Here is a 20,551-nt window from a genome sequence, read left to right on the forward strand (position 1 = left end):
CAAGGCCGCACACTGTACGGCTTCGGCGGCTAAAGGATCTGACTCTCCTCATCGAAAGCAAGCAAACCCCGGCCCTTTTCAGGGCCACCCAAATCTCCCCAAAAGAGCTGTATCTTCTCACAACACATGTACACACCTGACTCGAACAACGAGCATAATACAAAATCCAAGCCGGTCATGCAAACACACAACAATGAACTATTATGGTACCGTTTTCTTTGTAGTGATAGTCTTGTTGATGTCTGTAAAGATGTGTGTACGGTTGGATACTAAGAAATGCGTGTGAAGCGTAGTATAGATATATGTTTTATTTTCTTGGTATACTTTGTGTGTGTGAAGAATATGATTGGTGTGTCGGAGAGATCTTGGTGCAATTGAGAGTGTGTGTTTTGTATCAAAGTTGCTTTAATATGATCTCTGTTCGTTCAAGCGTGCGTAGTAAAGTTGCTTGGCTCAAATATGATATATCTGCGTCAACTGAAAGTCCGGGCGCGTCGTAAGCCTTGGTGTTCATCAATTCATATGCGGTCACTCGTTTCTCTGCGTGCAAACTCGATCAGCCGTCGAGTCCATGGCGCGCTTACTGAAAAGTATGGCAAATATCTCAATATCTGAGGGCTAGTGAGCAGCGGCTTCCATCAAATTAGTGAGGTGGACATGTCCTCTTGTACGGAAACCGAGCCAGTATCATTTTTGACACCCGGGAATGGAGAAATTCAACCATAAAGTTAGAAAAGAAACACAAATTTCGCCGAGATGGACAGTAAGACGCAGACACGCTACGGCGTTTCCGACCACGTCCGCACCATCGTTACTTCATGCCAGCTTGACAAGATGTCGGGTTCATTTGCACGTCCATCGCAGACAAAGCAAGCTATCATGTCCACTCCAGCATCGTCCACCAAGAAGCCCAGGGCGCCCAAGGCCCCTGCGGCTCACCCGCCCACCACCGCCATGATTACGGCGGCCCTGGAAGCGCTCAAGGACCGTAAAGGTTCTTCCCTGGTGGCCATCAAGAAATACATCGCCGGCAACTTCAAGTTCGACGTGGAGAAGAAGGCACCCTTCATCAAACGCGCCCTGAGAGTCATGGTGGCCAAGGGCACCCTCATTCAGGTGAAAGGTACGGGGGCCTCGGGATCCTTCAAAATCAACGTAGCAGCCAAGAAAGCCGCCGAGAAGGCCGCCAAGAAACCTGCCGTCAAGAAGCCGGTCAAGAAACCCGCGGCCAAGAAGGCAACCAAGCCCAAGACCGCCAAGCCGAAAAAGCCCGCGGCCAAGAAGGCTACCACCCCGAAGAAGGCCAAGAAGCCGGCAGCCAAGAAGACCAAGAAATCTCCGGCCAAGAAACCAGCCGCCAAGAAACCGGCCAAAAAGACGCCGAAAAAGAAGCCGGTCGCCAAAAAGGCAGCGCCTGCCAAGAAGGCGTCCAAGCCCAAGAAGAAGTGAAGATCCGACCGTCCAAGTTTCTGAAAACCCCGGCCCTTTTCAGGGCCACCCACATCTTAACAAAAGAACAATGTCAATCACATCAAAGTTATCACTTTTCCAACACACCATATGCTCTCAAAGAAAAAGAACAAGAAAATGAATGTTAAGATAGAAACATATCTATGAAAAGACTCCCCCCCCCCACACACACACACGCAGACTATCAAAAGAATGAGTGAATGGACGCATACACGCACAGACAGACTGAATTTCGCCGAAGCAGGCTATATAAAGATGACGGAAGACGTTTAATTTCATGACGATCTTGTATGTGTGTTGCGAGTCCACAAGTTTATTGAGCAATGAAATTGACGAATGCCTGGTTGCCACTGTATGTCTAGGCCCGAGTGTATGTAGCCCATTGCCACTCTATAGCGCATGCATCATTCCCCAAAAGTGCCGAGCTTGCTGCAAAAGTCGGATTCTGGAGACACGAAAACTGACCAATCGCAAGCTCGGATTTCAGCCAGGGAACCAATCAGACGGCAGGGCGCCCGCCAATTGTAATCTGCGGGCATCTGATTAGCGGGTGTTATAAATTCACTCTCCACCACTCGCCGACTACTTTTATTGTCTTGCACTTGAGCGTGGACGAAGTTCATCCGTTCCTTCGACATGGCACGTACCAAGCAGACCGCCCGTAAGTCCACCGGTGGCAAAGCCCCCAGGAAACAACTGGCAACCAAGGCCGCGCGCAAGAGCGCTCCTGCTACCGGCGGCGTCAAGAAGCCTCACCGCTACAGGCCCGGCACCGTGGCCCTGAGAGAGATCCGTCGCTACCAGAAGTCCACCGAGCTGCTCATCCGCAAGCTGCCATTCCAGCGCCTGGTGCGCGAGATCGCCCAAGACTTCAAGACCGACCTGCGCTTCCAGAGCTCGGCGGTCATGGCTCTGCAGGAAGCCAGCGAGGCCTACCTGGTCGGTCTCTTCGAGGACACCAACCTGTGCGCCATCCACGCCAAGCGCGTCACCATCATGCCCAAGGACATCCAGCTCGCTCGCCGTATCCGAGGGGAGCGAGCCTAAGGAGGATCGCAACAAGATCAACGACAACCCCGGCCCTTTTCAGGGCCACCCACATATCCCAGAAAGATCTATATCGTTCACCTTTCTTTAAACAGACGCACGTTCTTTCGTCTGACATACAATTACACACGACTCGCACATCACCCCCCCCCCCCCAAATACCTGTAAACGCACATCAATTCAGCCGACAGTGTGATGACTTTATTAATTTAATGTTCTTTCGTTGTTGAGCCACAACTCGCACCCCCCCCCCCCTTTACTACATGTACACGCGAATCGATTCAGCCGACATTGTACTGACTTTATTGACATTAAAGAGTGTTAAAACGGGCACACACATATAAAATACACATATGTCAGCTAGCACTAAACGACACACTTGTAAGATGCAGAAAGATGAGAATACCATATTGCGTTGATTGTCTGTCATATATCTTGGACGGGCTAGTATGTCATATGTAAAGTTACTTTTGCTACTAAATTGTCTTAGTCTCCACATATACTCTGTGTGTGTAGGGGGGGGGGGTATATCCATTCGTGCATCTGCATTGATTCAGTGTGAAGAGAATACAGTTCTTTCGTGAGGATGTGGGTGGCCCTGAAAAGGGCCGGGGTTTCGATGATTCGGTGTCGTCTGGAAATTACGTAGCCTTGCTGGTCTTCTTGGGCAGAAGCACGGCGTGGATGTTGGGCAGAACGCCGCCTTGTGCGAGCTAGCCAAGCACGCCGTCAGCGAGGGCACCAAGGCCGTCACCAAGTACACCAGCTCCAAGTAAATCCAAGTCCGCCTCCGCTCAACGTAACCCCGGCCTTTTTCAAGGCCACCCACATCCTCACAAAAGAGCTATAGCAATCACGTTCCAGTCGAAATAGTGACTACACACAACGCACGCACACGCCACAAACCTGGGATCGCAGGCGACATAAAACAGCACAGAACTTATGCCCTGGAACACACAACAACAACAAAAACAACAGAGTGATCTTGAAAGAAAACAAACAACAAAGAAAGTGAATTTGACGTAATAAAAGGCTGCACACGTTCTTATTACACCAAACAAAGGTGACGCAACAACAAGCTTGCGTCCCTTGCCTTCTGGAACAACTGTCGTCTGTGACGTTCCTTAGAACACGTAGAACAATGAATTGGCCGTTGATCGGCGTTCCTTTTCCCGTCAAAACGCCATAAACATACTAGTAAGGAATGTCTCAGAAGTGTAGTCAAACTTCTGGACGACAACGGTGTGTGTGTGTGTGTGTGTGTGTCTGTGTGTGTCTGTCTGTCTGTCTGTGTGTGTCTGTGTGTGCCTGTGTGTCTGTGTGTCTGCGTGTGTGTTTCGGGCAAATCAATCCGTTTTCTTTGCTTTATTTCATTTTATTTTGTTCTGTCTCGTGTTTTCCCGACAAGATGTTTGTCTTGCCAGTGTCAAATCCTCCGCGTAGCATTGTCTTGCTTGGCTAGTGGCTTGCTTCCCATTGGCTAGTGATGGCGACGGCCAGGACTACGCGCAGGTCCGCAGGGCGGTTATTAATCCGGCTCCGTCAGGCCCGCCAATTCATTCTCGTTCTGTATCGACAAGAATATCGTAATCATCATGTCTGGACGCGGCAAAGGAGGCAAGGGGCTCGGAAAGGGAGGCGCTAAGCGTCACCGCAAGGTTCTTCGCGACAACATCCAGGGTATCACCAAGCCGGCTATCCGTCGTCTTGCCCGTCGTGGCGGCGTGAAGCGCATCTCCGGGTTGATCTACGAGGAGACCCGAGGCGTTCTGAAGGTGTTCCTGGAGAATGTGATCCGCGACGCGGTGACCTACACCGAGCACGCCAAGCGCAAGACGGTGACCGCCATGGACGTTGTCTACGCTCTGAAACGCCAAGGCCGCACACTGTACGGCTTCGGCGGCTAAAGGATCTGACTCTCCTCATCGAAAGCAAGCAAACCCCGGCCCTTTTCAGGGCCACCCAAATCTCCCCAAAAGAGCTGTATCTTCTCACAACACATGTACACACCTGACTCGAACAACGAGCATAATACAAAATCCAAGCCGGTCATGCAAACACACAACAATGAACTATTATGGTACCGTTTTCTTTGTAGTGATAGTCTTGTTGATGTCTGTAAAGATGTGTGTACGGTTGGATACTAAGAAATGCGTGTGAAGCGTAGTATAGATATATGTTTTATTTTCTTGGTATACTTTGTGTGTGTGAAGAATATGATTGGTGTGTCGGAGAGATCTTGGTGCAATTGAGAGTGTGTGTTTTGTATCAAAGTTGCTTTAATATGATCTCTGTTCGTTCAAGCGTGCGTAGTAAAGTTGCTTGGCTCAAATATGATATATCTGCGTCAACTGAAAGTCCGGGCGCGTCGTAAGCCTTGGTGTTCATCAATTCATATGCGGTCACTCGTTTCTCTGCGTGCAAACTCGATCAGCCGTCGAGTCCATGGCGCGCTTACTGAAAAGTATGGCAAATATCTCAATATCTGAGGGCTAGTGAGCAGCGGCTTCCATCAAATTAGTGAGGTGGACATGTCCTCTTGTACGGAAACCGAGCCAGTATCATTTTTGACACCCGGGAATGGAGAAATTCAACCATAAAGTTAGAAAAGAAACACAAATTTCGCCGAGATGGACAGTAAGACGCAGACACGCTACGGCGTTTCCGACCACGTCCGCACCATCGTTACTTCATGCCAGCTTGACAAGATGTCGGGTTCATTTGCACGTCCATCGCAGACAAAGCAAGCTATCATGTCCACTCCAGCATCGTCCACCAAGAAGCCCAGGGCGCCCAAGGCCCCTGCGGCTCACCCGCCCACCACCGCCATGATTACGGCGGCCCTGGAAGCGCTCAAGGACCGTAAAGGTTCTTCCCTGGTGGCCATCAAGAAATACATCGCCGGCAACTTCAAGTTCGACGTGGAGAAGAAGGCACCCTTCATCAAACGCGCCCTGAGAGTCATGGTGGCCAAGGGCACCCTCATTCAGGTGAAAGGTACGGGGGCCTCGGGATCCTTCAAAATCAACGTAGCAGCCAAGAAAGCCGCCGAGAAGGCCGCCAAGAAACCTGCCGTCAAGAAGCCGGTCAAGAAACCCGCGGCCAAGAAGGCAACCAAGCCCAAGACCGCCAAGCCGAAAAAGCCCGCGGCCAAGAAGGCTACCACCCCGAAGAAGGCCAAGAAGCCGGCAGCCAAGAAGACCAAGAAATCTCCGGCCAAGAAACCAGCCGCCAAGAAACCGGCCAAAAAGACGCCGAAAAAGAAGCCGGTCGCCAAAAAGGCAGCGCCTGCCAAGAAGGCGTCCAAGCCCAAGAAGAAGTGAAGATCCGACCGTCCAAGTTTCTGAAAACCCCGGCCCTTTTCAGGGCCACCCACATCTTAACAAAAGAACAATGTCAATCACATCAAAGTTATCACTTTTCCAACACACCATATGCTCTCAAAGAAAAAGAACAAGAAAATGAATGTTAAGATAGAAACATATCTATGAAAAGACTCCCCCCCCCCACACACACACACGCAGACTATCAAAAGAATGAGTGAATGGACGCATACACGCACAGACAGACTGAATTTCGCCGAAGCAGGCTATATAAAGATGACGGAAGACGTTTAATTTCATGACGATCTTGTATGTGTGTTGCGAGTCCACAAGTTTATTGAGCAATGAAATTGACGAATGCCTGGTTGCCACTGTATGTCTAGGCCCGAGTGTATGTAGCCCATTGCCACTCTATAGCGCATGCATCATTCCCCAAAAGTGCCGAGCTTGCTGCAAAAGTCGGATTCTGGAGACACGAAAACTGACCAATCGCAAGCTCGGATTTCAGCCAGGGAACCAATCAGACGGCAGGGCGCCCGCCAATTGTAATCTGCGGGCATCTGATTAGCGGGTGTTATAAATTCACTCTCCACCACTCGCCGACTACTTTTATTGTCTTGCACTTGAGCGTGGACGAAGTTCATCCGTTCCTTCGACATGGCACGTACCAAGCAGACCGCCCGTAAGTCCACCGGTGGCAAAGCCCCCAGGAAACAACTGGCAACCAAGGCCGCGCGCAAGAGCGCTCCTGCTACCGGCGGCGTCAAGAAGCCTCACCGCTACAGGCCCGGCACCGTGGCCCTGAGAGAGATCCGTCGCTACCAGAAGTCCACCGAGCTGCTCATCCGCAAGCTGCCATTCCAGCGCCTGGTGCGCGAGATCGCCCAAGACTTCAAGACCGACCTGCGCTTCCAGAGCTCGGCGGTCATGGCTCTGCAGGAAGCCAGCGAGGCCTACCTGGTCGGTCTCTTCGAGGACACCAACCTGTGCGCCATCCACGCCAAGCGCGTCACCATCATGCCCAAGGACATCCAGCTCGCTCGCCGTATCCGAGGGGAGCGAGCCTAAGGAGGATCGCAACAAGATCAACGACAACCCCGGCCCTTTTCAGGGCCACCCACATATCCCAGAAAGATCTATATCGTTCACCTTTCTTTAAACAGACGCACGTTCTTTCGTCTGACATACAATTACACACGACTCGCACATCACCCCCCCCCCCCCAAATACCTGTAAACGCACATCAATTCAGCCGACAGTGTGATGACTTTATTAATTTAATGTTCTTTCGTTGTTGAGCCACAACTCGCACCCCCCCCCCCCTTTACTACATGTACACGCGAATCGATTCAGCCGACATTGTACTGACTTTATTGACATTAAAGAGTGTTAAAACGGGCACACACATATAAAATACACATATGTCAGCTAGCACTAAACGACACACTTGTAAGATGCAGAAAGATGAGAATACCATATTGCGTTGATTGTCTGTCATATATCTTGGACGGGCTAGTATGTCATATGTAAAGTTACTTTTGCTACTAAATTGTCTTAGTCTCCACATATACTCTGTGTGTGTAGGGGGGGGGGGTATATCCATTCGTGCATCTGCATTGATTCAGTGTGAAGAGAATACAGTTCTTTCGTGAGGATGTGGGTGGCCCTGAAAAGGGCCGGGGTTTCGATGATTCGGTGTCGTCTGGAAATTACGTAGCCTTGCTGGTCTTCTTGGGCAGAAGCACGGCGTGGATGTTGGGCAGAACGCCGCCTTGTGCGAGCTAGCCAAGCACGCCGTCAGCGAGGGCACCAAGGCCGTCACCAAGTACACCAGCTCCAAGTAAATCCAAGTCCGCCTCCGCTCAACGTAACCCCGGCCTTTTTCAAGGCCACCCACATCCTCACAAAAGAGCTATAGCAATCACGTTCCAGTCGAAATAGTGACTACACACAACGCACGCACACGCCACAAACCTGGGATCGCAGGCGACATAAAACAGCACAGAACTTATGCCCTGGAACACACAACAACAACAAAAACAACAGAGTGATCTTGAAAGAAAACAAACAACAAAGAAAGTGAATTTGACGTAATAAAAGGCTGCACACGTTCTTATTACACCAAACAAAGGTGACGCAACAACAAGCTTGCGTCCCTTGCCTTCTGGAACAACTGTCGTCTGTGACGTTCCTTAGAACACGTAGAACAATGAATTGGCCGTTGATCGGCGTTCCTTTTCCCGTCAAAACGCCATAAACATACTAGTAAGGAATGTCTCAGAAGTGTAGTCAAACTTCTGGACGACAACGGTGTGTGTGTGTGTGTGTGTGTGTCTGTGTGTGTCTGTCTGTCTGTCTGTGTGTGTCTGTGTGTGCCTGTGTGTCTGTGTGTCTGCGTGTGTGTTTCGGGCAAATCAATCCGTTTTCTTTGCTTTATTTCATTTTATTTTGTTCTGTCTCGTGTTTTCCCGACAAGATGTTTGTCTTGCCAGTGTCAAATCCTCCGCGTAGCATTGTCTTGCTTGGCTAGTGGCTTGCTTCCCATTGGCTAGTGATGGCGACGGCCAGGACTACGCGCAGGTCCGCAGGGCGGTTATTAATCCGGCTCCGTCAGGCCCGCCAATTCATTCTCGTTCTGTATCGACAAGAATATCGTAATCATCATGTCTGGACGCGGCAAAGGAGGCAAGGGGCTCGGAAAGGGAGGCGCTAAGCGTCACCGCAAGGTTCTTCGCGACAACATCCAGGGTATCACCAAGCCGGCTATCCGTCGTCTTGCCCGTCGTGGCGGCGTGAAGCGCATCTCCGGGTTGATCTACGAGGAGACCCGAGGCGTTCTGAAGGTGTTCCTGGAGAATGTGATCCGCGACGCGGTGACCTACACCGAGCACGCCAAGCGCAAGACGGTGACCGCCATGGACGTTGTCTACGCTCTGAAACGCCAAGGCCGCACACTGTACGGCTTCGGCGGCTAAAGGATCTGACTCTCCTCATCGAAAGCAAGCAAACCCCGGCCCTTTTCAGGGCCACCCAAATCTCCCCAAAAGAGCTGTATCTTCTCACAACACATGTACACACCTGACTCGAACAACGAGCATAATACAAAATCCAAGCCGGTCATGCAAACACACAACAATGAACTATTATGGTACCGTTTTCTTTGTAGTGATAGTCTTGTTGATGTCTGTAAAGATGTGTGTACGGTTGGATACTAAGAAATGCGTGTGAAGCGTAGTATAGATATATGTTTTATTTTCTTGGTATACTTTGTGTGTGTGAAGAATATGATTGGTGTGTCGGAGAGATCTTGGTGCAATTGAGAGTGTGTGTTTTGTATCAAAGTTGCTTTAATATGATCTCTGTTCGTTCAAGCGTGCGTAGTAAAGTTGCTTGGCTCAAATATGATATATCTGCGTCAACTGAAAGTCCGGGCGCGTCGTAAGCCTTGGTGTTCATCAATTCATATGCGGTCACTCGTTTCTCTGCGTGCAAACTCGATCAGCCGTCGAGTCCATGGCGCGCTTACTGAAAAGTATGGCAAATATCTCAATATCTGAGGGCTAGTGAGCAGCGGCTTCCATCAAATTAGTGAGGTGGACATGTCCTCTTGTACGGAAACCGAGCCAGTATCATTTTTGACACCCGGGAATGGAGAAATTCAACCATAAAGTTAGAAAAGAAACACAAATTTCGCCGAGATGGACAGTAAGACGCAGACACGCTACGGCGTTTCCGACCACGTCCGCACCATCGTTACTTCATGCCAGCTTGACAAGATGTCGGGTTCATTTGCACGTCCATCGCAGACAAAGCAAGCTATCATGTCCACTCCAGCATCGTCCACCAAGAAGCCCAGGGCGCCCAAGGCCCCTGCGGCTCACCCGCCCACCACCGCCATGATTACGGCGGCCCTGGAAGCGCTCAAGGACCGTAAAGGTTCTTCCCTGGTGGCCATCAAGAAATACATCGCCGGCAACTTCAAGTTCGACGTGGAGAAGAAGGCACCCTTCATCAAACGCGCCCTGAGAGTCATGGTGGCCAAGGGCACCCTCATTCAGGTGAAAGGTACGGGGGCCTCGGGATCCTTCAAAATCAACGTAGCAGCCAAGAAAGCCGCCGAGAAGGCCGCCAAGAAACCTGCCGTCAAGAAGCCGGTCAAGAAACCCGCGGCCAAGAAGGCAACCAAGCCCAAGACCGCCAAGCCGAAAAAGCCCGCGGCCAAGAAGGCTACCACCCCGAAGAAGGCCAAGAAGCCGGCAGCCAAGAAGACCAAGAAATCTCCGGCCAAGAAACCAGCCGCCAAGAAACCGGCCAAAAAGACGCCGAAAAAGAAGCCGGTCGCCAAAAAGGCAGCGCCTGCCAAGAAGGCGTCCAAGCCCAAGAAGAAGTGAAGATCCGACCGTCCAAGTTTCTGAAAACCCCGGCCCTTTTCAGGGCCACCCACATCTTAACAAAAGAACAATGTCAATCACATCAAAGTTATCACTTTTCCAACACACCATATGCTCTCAAAGAAAAAGAACAAGAAAATGAATGTTAAGATAGAAACATATCTATGAAAAGACTCCCCCCCCCCACACACACACACGCAGACTATCAAAAGAATGAGTGAATGGACGCATACACGCACAGACAGACTGAATTTCGCCGAAGCAGGCTATATAAAGATGACGGAAGACGTTTAATTTCATGACGATCTTGTATGTGTGTTGCGAGTCCACAAGTTTATTGAGCAATGAAATTGACGAATGCCTGGTTGCCACTGTATGTCTAGGCCCGAGTGTATGTAGCCCATTGCCACTCTATAGCGCATGCATCATTCCCCAAAAGTGCCGAGCTTGCTGCAAAAGTCGGATTCTGGAGACACGAAAACTGACCAATCGCAAGCTCGGATTTCAGCCAGGGAACCAATCAGACGGCAGGGCGCCCGCCAATTGTAATCTGCGGGCATCTGATTAGCGGGTGTTATAAATTCACTCTCCACCACTCGCCGACTACTTTTATTGTCTTGCACTTGAGCGTGGACGAAGTTCATCCGTTCCTTCGACATGGCACGTACCAAGCAGACCGCCCGTAAGTCCACCGGTGGCAAAGCCCCCAGGAAACAACTGGCAACCAAGGCCGCGCGCAAGAGCGCTCCTGCTACCGGCGGCGTCAAGAAGCCTCACCGCTACAGGCCCGGCACCGTGGCCCTGAGAGAGATCCGTCGCTACCAGAAGTCCACCGAGCTGCTCATCCGCAAGCTGCCATTCCAGCGCCTGGTGCGCGAGATCGCCCAAGACTTCAAGACCGACCTGCGCTTCCAGAGCTCGGCGGTCATGGCTCTGCAGGAAGCCAGCGAGGCCTACCTGGTCGGTCTCTTCGAGGACACCAACCTGTGCGCCATCCACGCCAAGCGCGTCACCATCATGCCCAAGGACATCCAGCTCGCTCGCCGTATCCGAGGGGAGCGAGCCTAAGGAGGATCGCAACAAGATCAACGACAACCCCGGCCCTTTTCAGGGCCACCCACATATCCCAGAAAGATCTATATCGTTCACCTTTCTTTAAACAGACGCACGTTCTTTCGTCTGACATACAATTACACACGACTCGCACATCACCCCCCCCCCCCCAAATACCTGTAAACGCACATCAATTCAGCCGACAGTGTGATGACTTTATTAATTTAATGTTCTTTCGTTGTTGAGCCACAACTCGCACCCCCCCCCCCCTTTACTACATGTACACGCGAATCGATTCAGCCGACATTGTACTGACTTTATTGACATTAAAGAGTGTTAAAACGGGCACACACATATAAAATACACATATGTCAGCTAGCACTAAACGACACACTTGTAAGATGCAGAAAGATGAGAATACCATATTGCGTTGATTGTCTGTCATATATCTTGGACGGGCTAGTATGTCATATGTAAAGTTACTTTTGCTACTAAATTGTCTTAGTCTCCACATATACTCTGTGTGTGTAGGGGGGGGGGGTATATCCATTCGTGCATCTGCATTGATTCAGTGTGAAGAGAATACAGTTCTTTCGTGAGGATGTGGGTGGCCCTGAAAAGGGCCGGGGTTTCGATGATTCGGTGTCGTCTGGAAATTACGTAGCCTTGCTGGTCTTCTTGGGCAGAAGCACGGCGTGGATGTTGGGCAGAACGCCGCCTTGTGCGAGCTAGCCAAGCACGCCGTCAGCGAGGGCACCAAGGCCGTCACCAAGTACACCAGCTCCAAGTAAATCCAAGTCCGCCTCCGCTCAACGTAACCCCGGCCTTTTTCAAGGCCACCCACATCCTCACAAAAGAGCTATAGCAATCACGTTCCAGTCGAAATAGTGACTACACACAACGCACGCACACGCCACAAACCTGGGATCGCAGGCGACATAAAACAGCACAGAACTTATGCCCTGGAACACACAACAACAACAAAAACAACAGAGTGATCTTGAAAGAAAACAAACAACAAAGAAAGTGAATTTGACGTAATAAAAGGCTGCACACGTTCTTATTACACCAAACAAAGGTGACGCAACAACAAGCTTGCGTCCCTTGCCTTCTGGAACAACTGTCGTCTGTGACGTTCCTTAGAACACGTAGAACAATGAATTGGCCGTTGATCGGCGTTCCTTTTCCCGTCAAAACGCCATAAACATACTAGTAAGGAATGTCTCAGAAGTGTAGTCAAACTTCTGGACGACAACGGTGTGTGTGTGTGTGTGTGTGTGTCTGTGTGTGTCTGTCTGTCTGTCTGTGTGTGTCTGTGTGTGCCTGTGTGTCTGTGTGTCTGCGTGTGTGTTTCGGGCAAATCAATCCGTTTTCTTTGCTTTATTTCATTTTATTTTGTTCTGTCTCGTGTTTTCCCGACAAGATGTTTGTCTTGCCAGTGTCAAATCCTCCGCGTAGCATTGTCTTGCTTGGCTAGTGGCTTGCTTCCCATTGGCTAGTGATGGCGACGGCCAGGACTACGCGCAGGTCCGCAGGGCGGTTATTAATCCGGCTCCGTCAGGCCCGCCAATTCATTCTCGTTCTGTATCGACAAGAATATCGTAATCATCATGTCTGGACGCGGCAAAGGAGGCAAGGGGCTCGGAAAGGGAGGCGCTAAGCGTCACCGCAAGGTTCTTCGCGACAACATCCAGGGTATCACCAAGCCGGCTATCCGTCGTCTTGCCCGTCGTGGCGGCGTGAAGCGCATCTCCGGGTTGATCTACGAGGAGACCCGAGGCGTTCTGAAGGTGTTCCTGGAGAATGTGATCCGCGACGCGGTGACCTACACCGAGCACGCCAAGCGCAAGACGGTGACCGCCATGGACGTTGTCTACGCTCTGAAACGCCAAGGCCGCACACTGTACGGCTTCGGCGGCTAAAGGATCTGACTCTCCTCATCGAAAGCAAGCAAACCCCGGCCCTTTTCAGGGCCACCCAAATCTCCCCAAAAGAGCTGTATCTTCTCACAACACATGTACACACCTGACTCGAACAACGAGCATAATACAAAATCCAAGCCGGTCATGCAAACACACAACAATGAACTATTATGGTACCGTTTTCTTTGTAGTGATAGTCTTGTTGATGTCTGTAAAGATGTGTGTACGGTTGGATACTAAGAAATGCGTGTGAAGCGTAGTATAGATATATGTTTTATTTTCTTGGTATACTTTGTGTGTGTGAAGAATATGATTGGTGTGTCGGAGAGATCTTGGTGCAATTGAGAGTGTGTGTTTTGTATCAAAGTTGCTTTAATATGATCTCTGTTCGTTCAAGCGTGCGTAGTAAAGTTGCTTGGCTCAAATATGATATATCTGCGTCAACTGAAAGTCCGGGCGCGTCGTAAGCCTTGGTGTTCATCAATTCATATGCGGTCACTCGTTTCTCTGCGTGCAAACTCGATCAGCCGTCGAGTCCATGGCGCGCTTACTGAAAAGTATGGCAAATATCTCAATATCTGAGGGCTAGTGAGCAGCGGCTTCCATCAAATTAGTGAGGTGGACATGTCCTCTTGTACGGAAACCGAGCCAGTATCATTTTTGACACCCGGGAATGGAGAAATTCAACCATAAAGTTAGAAAAGAAACACAAATTTCGCCGAGATGGACAGTAAGACGCAGACACGCTACGGCGTTTCCGACCACGTCCGCACCATCGTTACTTCATGCCAGCTTGACAAGATGTCGGGTTCATTTGCACGTCCATCGCAGACAAAGCAAGCTATCATGTCCACTCCAGCATCGTCCACCAAGAAGCCCAGGGCGCCCAAGGCCCCTGCGGCTCACCCGCCCACCACCGCCATGATTACGGCGGCCCTGGAAGCGCTCAAGGACCGTAAAGGTTCTTCCCTGGTGGCCATCAAGAAATACATCGCCGGCAACTTCAAGTTCGACGTGGAGAAGAAGGCACCCTTCATCAAACGCGCCCTGAGAGTCATGGTGGCCAAGGGCACCCTCATTCAGGTGAAAGGTACGGGGGCCTCGGGATCCTTCAAAATCAACGTAGCAGCCAAGAAAGCCGCCGAGAAGGCCGCCAAGAAACCTGCCGTCAAGAAGCCGGTCAAGAAACCCGCGGCCAAGAAGGCAACCAAGCCCAAGACCGCCAAGCCGAAAAAGCCCGCGGCCAAGAAGGCTACCACCCCGAAGAAGGCCAAGAAGCCGGCAGCCAAGAAGACCAAGAAATCTCCGGCCAAGAAACCAGCCGCCAAGAAACCGGCCAAAAAGACGCCGAAAAAGAAGCCGGTCGCCAAAAAGGCAGCGCCTGCCAAGAAGGCGTCCAAGCCCAAGAAGAAGTGAAGATCCGACCGTCCAAGTTTCTGAAAACCCCGGCCCTTTTCAGGGCCACCCACATCTTAACAAAAGAACAATGTCAATCACATCAAAGTTATCACTTTTCCAACACACCATATGCTCTCAAAGAAAAAGAACAAGAAAATGAATGTTAAGATAGAAACATATCTATGAAAAGACTCCCCCCCCCCACACACACACACGCAGACTATCAAAAGAATGAGTGAATGGACGCATACACGCACAGACAGACTGAATTTCGCCGAAGCAGGCTATATAAAGATGACGGAAGACGTTTAATTTCATGACGATCTTGTATGTGTGTTGCGAGTCCACAAGTTTATTGAGCAATGAAATTGACGAATGCCTGGTTGCCACTGTATGTCTAGGCCCGAGTGTATGTAGCCCATTGCCACTCTATAGCGCATGCATCATTCCCCAAAAGTGCCGAGCTTGCTGCAAAAGTCGGATTCTGGAGACACGAAAACTGACCAATCGCAAGCTCGGATTTCAGCCAGGGAACCAATCAGACGGCAGGGCGCCCGCCAATTGTAATCTGCGGGCATCTGATTAGCGGGTGTTATAAATTCACTCTCCACCACTCGCCGACTACTTTTATTGTCTTGCACTTGAGCGTGGACGAAGTTCATCCGTTCCTTCGACATGGCACGTACCAAGCAGACCGCCCGTAAGTCCACCGGTGGCAAAGCCCCCAGGAAACAACTGGCAACCAAGGCCGCGCGCAAGAGCGCTCCTGCTACCGGCGGCGTCAAGAAGCCTCACCGCTACAGGCCCGGCACCGTGGCCCTGAGAGAGATCCGTCGCTACCAGAAGTCCACCGAGCTGCTCATCCGCAAGCTGCCATTCCAGCGCCTGGTGCGCGAGATCGCCCAAGACTTCAAGACCGACCTGCGCTTCCAGAGCTCGGCGGTCATGGCTCTGCAGGAAGCCAGCGAGGCCTACCTGGTCGGTCTCTTCGAGGACACCAACCTGTGCGCCATCCACGCCAAGCGCGTCACCATCATGCCCAAGGACATCCAGCTCGCTCGCCGTATCCGAGGGGAGCGAGCCTAAGGAGGATCGCAACAAGATCAACGACAACCCCGGCCCTTTTCAGGGCCACCCACATATCCCAGAAAGATCTATATCGTTCACCTTTCTTTAAACAGACGCACGTTCTTTCGTCTGACATACAATTACACACGACTCGCACATCACCCCCCCCCCCCAAATACCTGTAAACGCACATCAATTCAGCCGACAGTGTGATGACTTTATTAATTTAATGTTCTTTCGTTGTTGAGCCACAACTCGCACCCCCCCCCCCTTTACTACATGTACACGCGAATCGATTCAGCCGACATTGTACTGACTTTATTGACATTAAAGAGTGTTAAAACGGGCACACACATATAAAATACACATATGTCAGCTAGCACTAAACGACACACTTGTAAGATGCAGAAAGATGAGAATACCATATTGCGTTGATTGTCTGTCATATATCTTGGACGGGCTAGTATGTCATATGTAAAGTTACTTTTGCTACTAAATTGTCTTAGTCTCCACATATACTCTGTGTGTGTAGGGGGGGGGGGTATATCCATTCGTGCATCTGCATTGATTCAGTGTGAAGAGAATACAGTTCTTTCGTGAGGATGTGGGTGGCCCTGAAAAGGGCCGGGGTTTCGATGATTCGGTGTCGTCTGGAAATTACGTAGCCTTGCTGGTCTTCTTGGGCAGAAGCACGGCGTGGATGTTGGGCAGAACGCCGCCTTGTGCGAGCTAGCCAAGCACGCCGTCAGCGAGGGCACCAAGGCCGTCACCAAGTACACCAGCTCCAAGTAAATCCAAGTCCGCCTCCGCTCAACGTAACCCCGGCCTTTTTCAAGGCCACCCACATCCTCACAAAAGAGCTATAGCAATCACGTTCCAGTCGAAATAGTGACTACACACAACGCACGCACACGCCACAAACCTGGGATCGCAGGCGACATAAAACAGCACAGAACTTATGCCCTGGAACACACAACAACAACAAAAACAACAGAGTGATCTTGAAAGAAAACAAACAACAAAGAAAGTGAATTTGACGTAATAAAAGGCTGCACACGTTCTTATTACACCAAACAAAGGTGACGCAACAACAAGCTTGCGTCCCTTGCCTTCTGGAACAACTGTCGTCTGTGACGTTCCTTAGAACACGTAGAACAATGAATTGGCCGTTGATCGGCGTTCCTTTTCCCGTCAAAACGCCATAAACATACTAGTAAGGAATGTCTCAGAAGTGTAGTCAAACTTCTGGACGACAACGGTGTGTGTGTGTGTGTGTGTGTGTCTGTGTGTGTCTGTCTGTCTGTCTGTGTGTGTCTGTGTGTGCCTGTGTGTCTGTGTGTCTGCGTGTGTGTTTCGGGCAAATCAATCCGTTTTCTTTGCTTTATTTCATTTTATTTTGTTCTGTCTCGTGTTTTCCCGACAAGATGTTTGTCTTGCCAGTGTCAAATCCTCCGCGTAGCATTGTCTTGCTTGGCTAGTGGCTTGCTTCCCATTGGCTAGTGATGGCGACGGCCAGGACTACGCGCAGGTCCGCAGGGCGGTTATTAATCCGGCTCCGTCAGGCCCGCCAATTCATTCTCGTTCTGTATCGACAAGAATATCGTAATCATCATGTCTGGACGCGGCAAAGGAGGCAAGGGGCTCGGAAAGGGAGGCGCTAAGCGTCACCGCAAGGTTCTTCGCGACAACATCCAGGGTATCACCAAGCCGGCTATCCGTCGTCTTGCCCGTCGTGGCGGCGTGAAGCGCATCTCCGGGTTGATCTACGAGGAGACCCGAGGCGTTCTGAAGGTGTTCCTGGAGAATGTGATCCGCGACGCGGTGACCTACACCGAGCACGCCAAGCGCAAGACGGTGACCGCCATGGACGTTGTCTACGCTCTGAAACGCCAAGGCCGCACACTGTACGGCTTCGGCGGCTAAAGGATCTGACTCTCCTCATCGAAAGCAAGCAAACCCCGGCCCTTTTCAGGGCCACCCAAATCTCCCCAAAAGAGCTGTATCTTCTCACAACACATGTACACACCTGACTCGAACAACGAGCATAATACAAAATCCAAGCCGGTCATGCAAACACACAACAATGAACTATTATGGTACCGTTTTCTTTGTAGTGATAGTCTTGTTGATGTCTGTAAAGATGTGTGTACGGTTGGATACTAAGAAATGCGTGTGAAGCGTAGTATAGATATATGTTTTATTTTCTTGGTATACTTTGTGTGTGTGAAGAATATGATTGGTGTGTCGGAGAGATCTTGGTGCAATTGAGAGTGTGTGTTTTGTATCAAAGTTGCTTTAATATGATCTCTGTTCGTTCAAGCGTGCGTAGTAAAGTTGCTTGGCTCAAATATGATATATCTGCGTCAACTGAAAGTCCGGGCGCGTCGTAAGCCTTGGTGTTCATCAATTCATATGCGGTCACTCGTTTCTCTGCGTGCAAACTCGATCAGCCGTCGAGTCCATGGCGCGCTTACTGAAAAGTATGGCAAATATCTCAATATCTGAGGGCTAGTGAGCAGCGGCTTCCATCAAATTAGTGAGGTGGACATGTCCTCTTGTACGGAAACCGAGCCAGTATCATTTTTGACACCCGGGAATGGAGAAATTCAACCATAAAGTTAGAAAAGAAACACAAATTTCGCCGAGATGGACAGTAAGACGCAGACACGCTACGGCGTTTCCGACCACGTCCGCACCATCGTTACTTCATGCCAGCTTGACAAGATGTCGGGTTCATTTGCACGTCCATCGCAGACAAAGCAAGCTATCATGTCCACTCCAGCATCGTCCACCAAGAAGCCCAGGGCGCCCAAGGCCCCTGCGGCTCACCCGCCCACCACCGCCATGATTACGGCGGCCCTGGAAGCGCTCAAGGACCGTAAAGGTTCTTCCCTGGTGGCCATCAAGAAATACATCGCCGGCAACTTCAAGTTCGACGTGGAGAAGAAGGCACCCTTCATCAAACGCGCCCTGAGAGTCATGGTGGCCAAGGGCACCCTCATTCAGGTGAAAGGTACGGGGGCCTCGGGATCCTTCAAAATCAACGTAGCAGCCAAGAAAGCCGCCGAGAAGGCCGCCAAGAAACCTGCCGTCAAGAAGCCGGTCAAGAAACCCGCGGCCAAGAAGGCAACCAAGCCCAAGACCGCCAAGCCGAAAAAGCCCGCGGCCAAGAAGGCTACCACCCCGAAGAAGGCCAAGAAGCCGGCAGCCAAGAAGACCAAGAAATCTCCGGCCAAGAAACCAGCCGCCAAGAAACCGGCCAAAAAGACGCCGAAAAAGAAGCCGGTCGCCAAAAAGGCAGCGCCTGCCAAGAAGGCGTCCAAGCCCAAGAAGAAGTGAAGATCCGACCGTCCAAGTTTCTGAAAACCCCGGCCCTTTTCAGGGCCACCCACATCTTAACAAAAGAACAATGTCAATCACATCAAAGTTATCACTTTTCCAACACACCATATGCTCTCAAAGAAAAAGAACAAGAAAATGAATGTTAAGATAGAAACATATCTATGAAAAGACTCCCCCCCCCCACACACACACACGCAGACTATCAAAAGAATGAGTGAATGGACGCATACACGCACAGACAGACTGAATTTCGCCGAAGCAGGCTATATAAAGATGACGGAAGACGTTTAATTTCATGACGATCTTGTATGTGTGTTGCGAGTCCACAAGTTTATTGAGCAATGAAATTGACGAATGCCTGGTTGCCACTGTATGTCTAGGCCCGAGTGTATGTAGCCCATTGCCACTCTATAGCGCATGCATCATTCCCAAAAGTGCCGAGCTTGCTGCAAAAGTCGGATTCTGGAGACACGAAAACTGACCAATCGCAAGCTCGGATTTCAGCCAGGGAACCAATCAGACGGCAGGGCGCCCGCCAATTGTAATCTGCGGGCATCTGATTAGCGGGTGTTATAAATTCACTCTCCACCACTCGCCGACTACTTTTATTGTCTTGCACTTGAGCGTGGACGAAGTTCATCCGTTCCTTCGACATGGCACGTACCAAGCAGACCGCCCGTAAGTCCACCGGTGGCAAAGCCCCCAGGAAACAACTGGCAACCAAGGCCGCGCGCAAGAGCGCTCCTGCTACCGGCGGCGTCAAGAAGCCTCACCGCTACAGGCCCGGCACCGTGGCCCTGAGAGAGATCCGTCGCTACCAGAAGTCCACCGAGCTGCTCATCCGCAAGCTGCCATTCCAGCGCCTGGTGCGCGAGATCGCCCAAGACTTCAAGACCGACCTGCGCTTCCAGAGCTCGGCGGTCATGGCTCTGCAGGAAGCCAGCGAGGCCTACCTGGTCGGTCTCTTCGAGGACACCAACCTGTGCGCCATCCACGCCAAGCGCGTCACCATCATGCCCAAGGACATCCAGCTCGCTCGCCGTATCCGAGGGGAGCGAGCCTAAGGAGGATCGCAACAAGATCAACGACAACCCCGGCCCTTTTCAGGGCCACCCACATATCCCAGAAAGATCTATATCGTTCACCTTTCTTTAAACAGACGCACGTTCTTTCGTCTGACATACAATTACACACGACTCGCACATCACCCCCCCCCCCCAAATACCTGTAAACGCACATCAATTCAGCCGACAGTGTGATGACTTTATTAATTTAATGTTCTTTCGTTGTTGAGCCACAACTCGCACCCCCCCCCCCTTTACTACATGTACACGCGAATCGATTCAGCCGACATTGTACTGACTTTATTGACATTAAAGAGTGTTAAAACGGGCACACACATATAAAATACACATATGTCAGCTAGCACTAAACGACACACTTGTAAGATGCAGAAAGATGAGAATACCATATTGCGTTGATTGTCTGTCATATATCTTGGACGGGCTAGTATGTCATATAACATCACTATGTATAG

General features: G+C 50.7%; 5 protein-coding genes across 5 annotated transcripts; all 5 read left to right on the plus strand.

Annotated features, from left to right (window-relative positions):
- The first annotated feature begins 669 nt into the window (after positions 1-669).
- On the plus strand, positions 670-2,569 carry LOC136426140 (histone H1-like). Its single transcript, XM_066415035.1, has one exon. It carries the CDS (start codon positions 757-759, stop codon positions 1,447-1,449), a length of 693 nt encoding a protein of 230 aa, XP_066271132.1. The 5' UTR covers positions 670-756; the 3' UTR covers positions 1,450-2,569.
- Positions 2,570-5,060: 2,491 nt separating this feature from the next.
- Positions 5,061-6,960, plus strand: LOC136426143 (histone H1-like). The gene has a single exon (XM_066415038.1). The coding sequence runs from the start codon at positions 5,148-5,150 to the stop codon at positions 5,838-5,840; it is 693 nt and encodes a 230-aa protein (XP_066271135.1). The 5' UTR covers positions 5,061-5,147; the 3' UTR covers positions 5,841-6,960.
- Positions 6,961-9,451: 2,491 nt separating this feature from the next.
- On the plus strand, positions 9,452-11,351 carry LOC136426142 (histone H1-like). Its single transcript, XM_066415037.1, has one exon. The coding sequence runs from the start codon at positions 9,539-9,541 to the stop codon at positions 10,229-10,231; it is 693 nt and encodes a 230-aa protein (XP_066271134.1). The 5' UTR covers positions 9,452-9,538; the 3' UTR covers positions 10,232-11,351.
- A 2,491-nt stretch (positions 11,352-13,842) lies between these two features.
- Positions 13,843-15,742, plus strand: LOC136426141 (histone H1-like). The gene has a single exon (XM_066415036.1). The coding sequence runs from the start codon at positions 13,930-13,932 to the stop codon at positions 14,620-14,622; it is 693 nt and encodes a 230-aa protein (XP_066271133.1). The 5' UTR covers positions 13,843-13,929; the 3' UTR covers positions 14,623-15,742.
- A 2,489-nt stretch (positions 15,743-18,231) lies between these two features.
- LOC136426144 (histone H1-like) lies at positions 18,232-19,410 on the plus strand. Its single transcript, XM_066415039.1, has one exon. It carries the CDS (start codon positions 18,319-18,321, stop codon positions 19,009-19,011), a length of 693 nt encoding a protein of 230 aa, XP_066271136.1. The 5' UTR covers positions 18,232-18,318; the 3' UTR covers positions 19,012-19,410.
- The last annotated feature ends 1,141 nt before the right edge of the window (positions 19,411-20,551 follow it).

Source organism: Branchiostoma lanceolatum, unplaced genomic scaffold, assembly GCF_035083965.1.
Source record: "Branchiostoma lanceolatum isolate klBraLanc5 unplaced genomic scaffold, klBraLanc5.hap2 Scaffold_76, whole genome shotgun sequence".
NCBI lineage: Eukaryota > Metazoa > Chordata > Leptocardii > Amphioxiformes > Branchiostomatidae > Branchiostoma > Branchiostoma lanceolatum.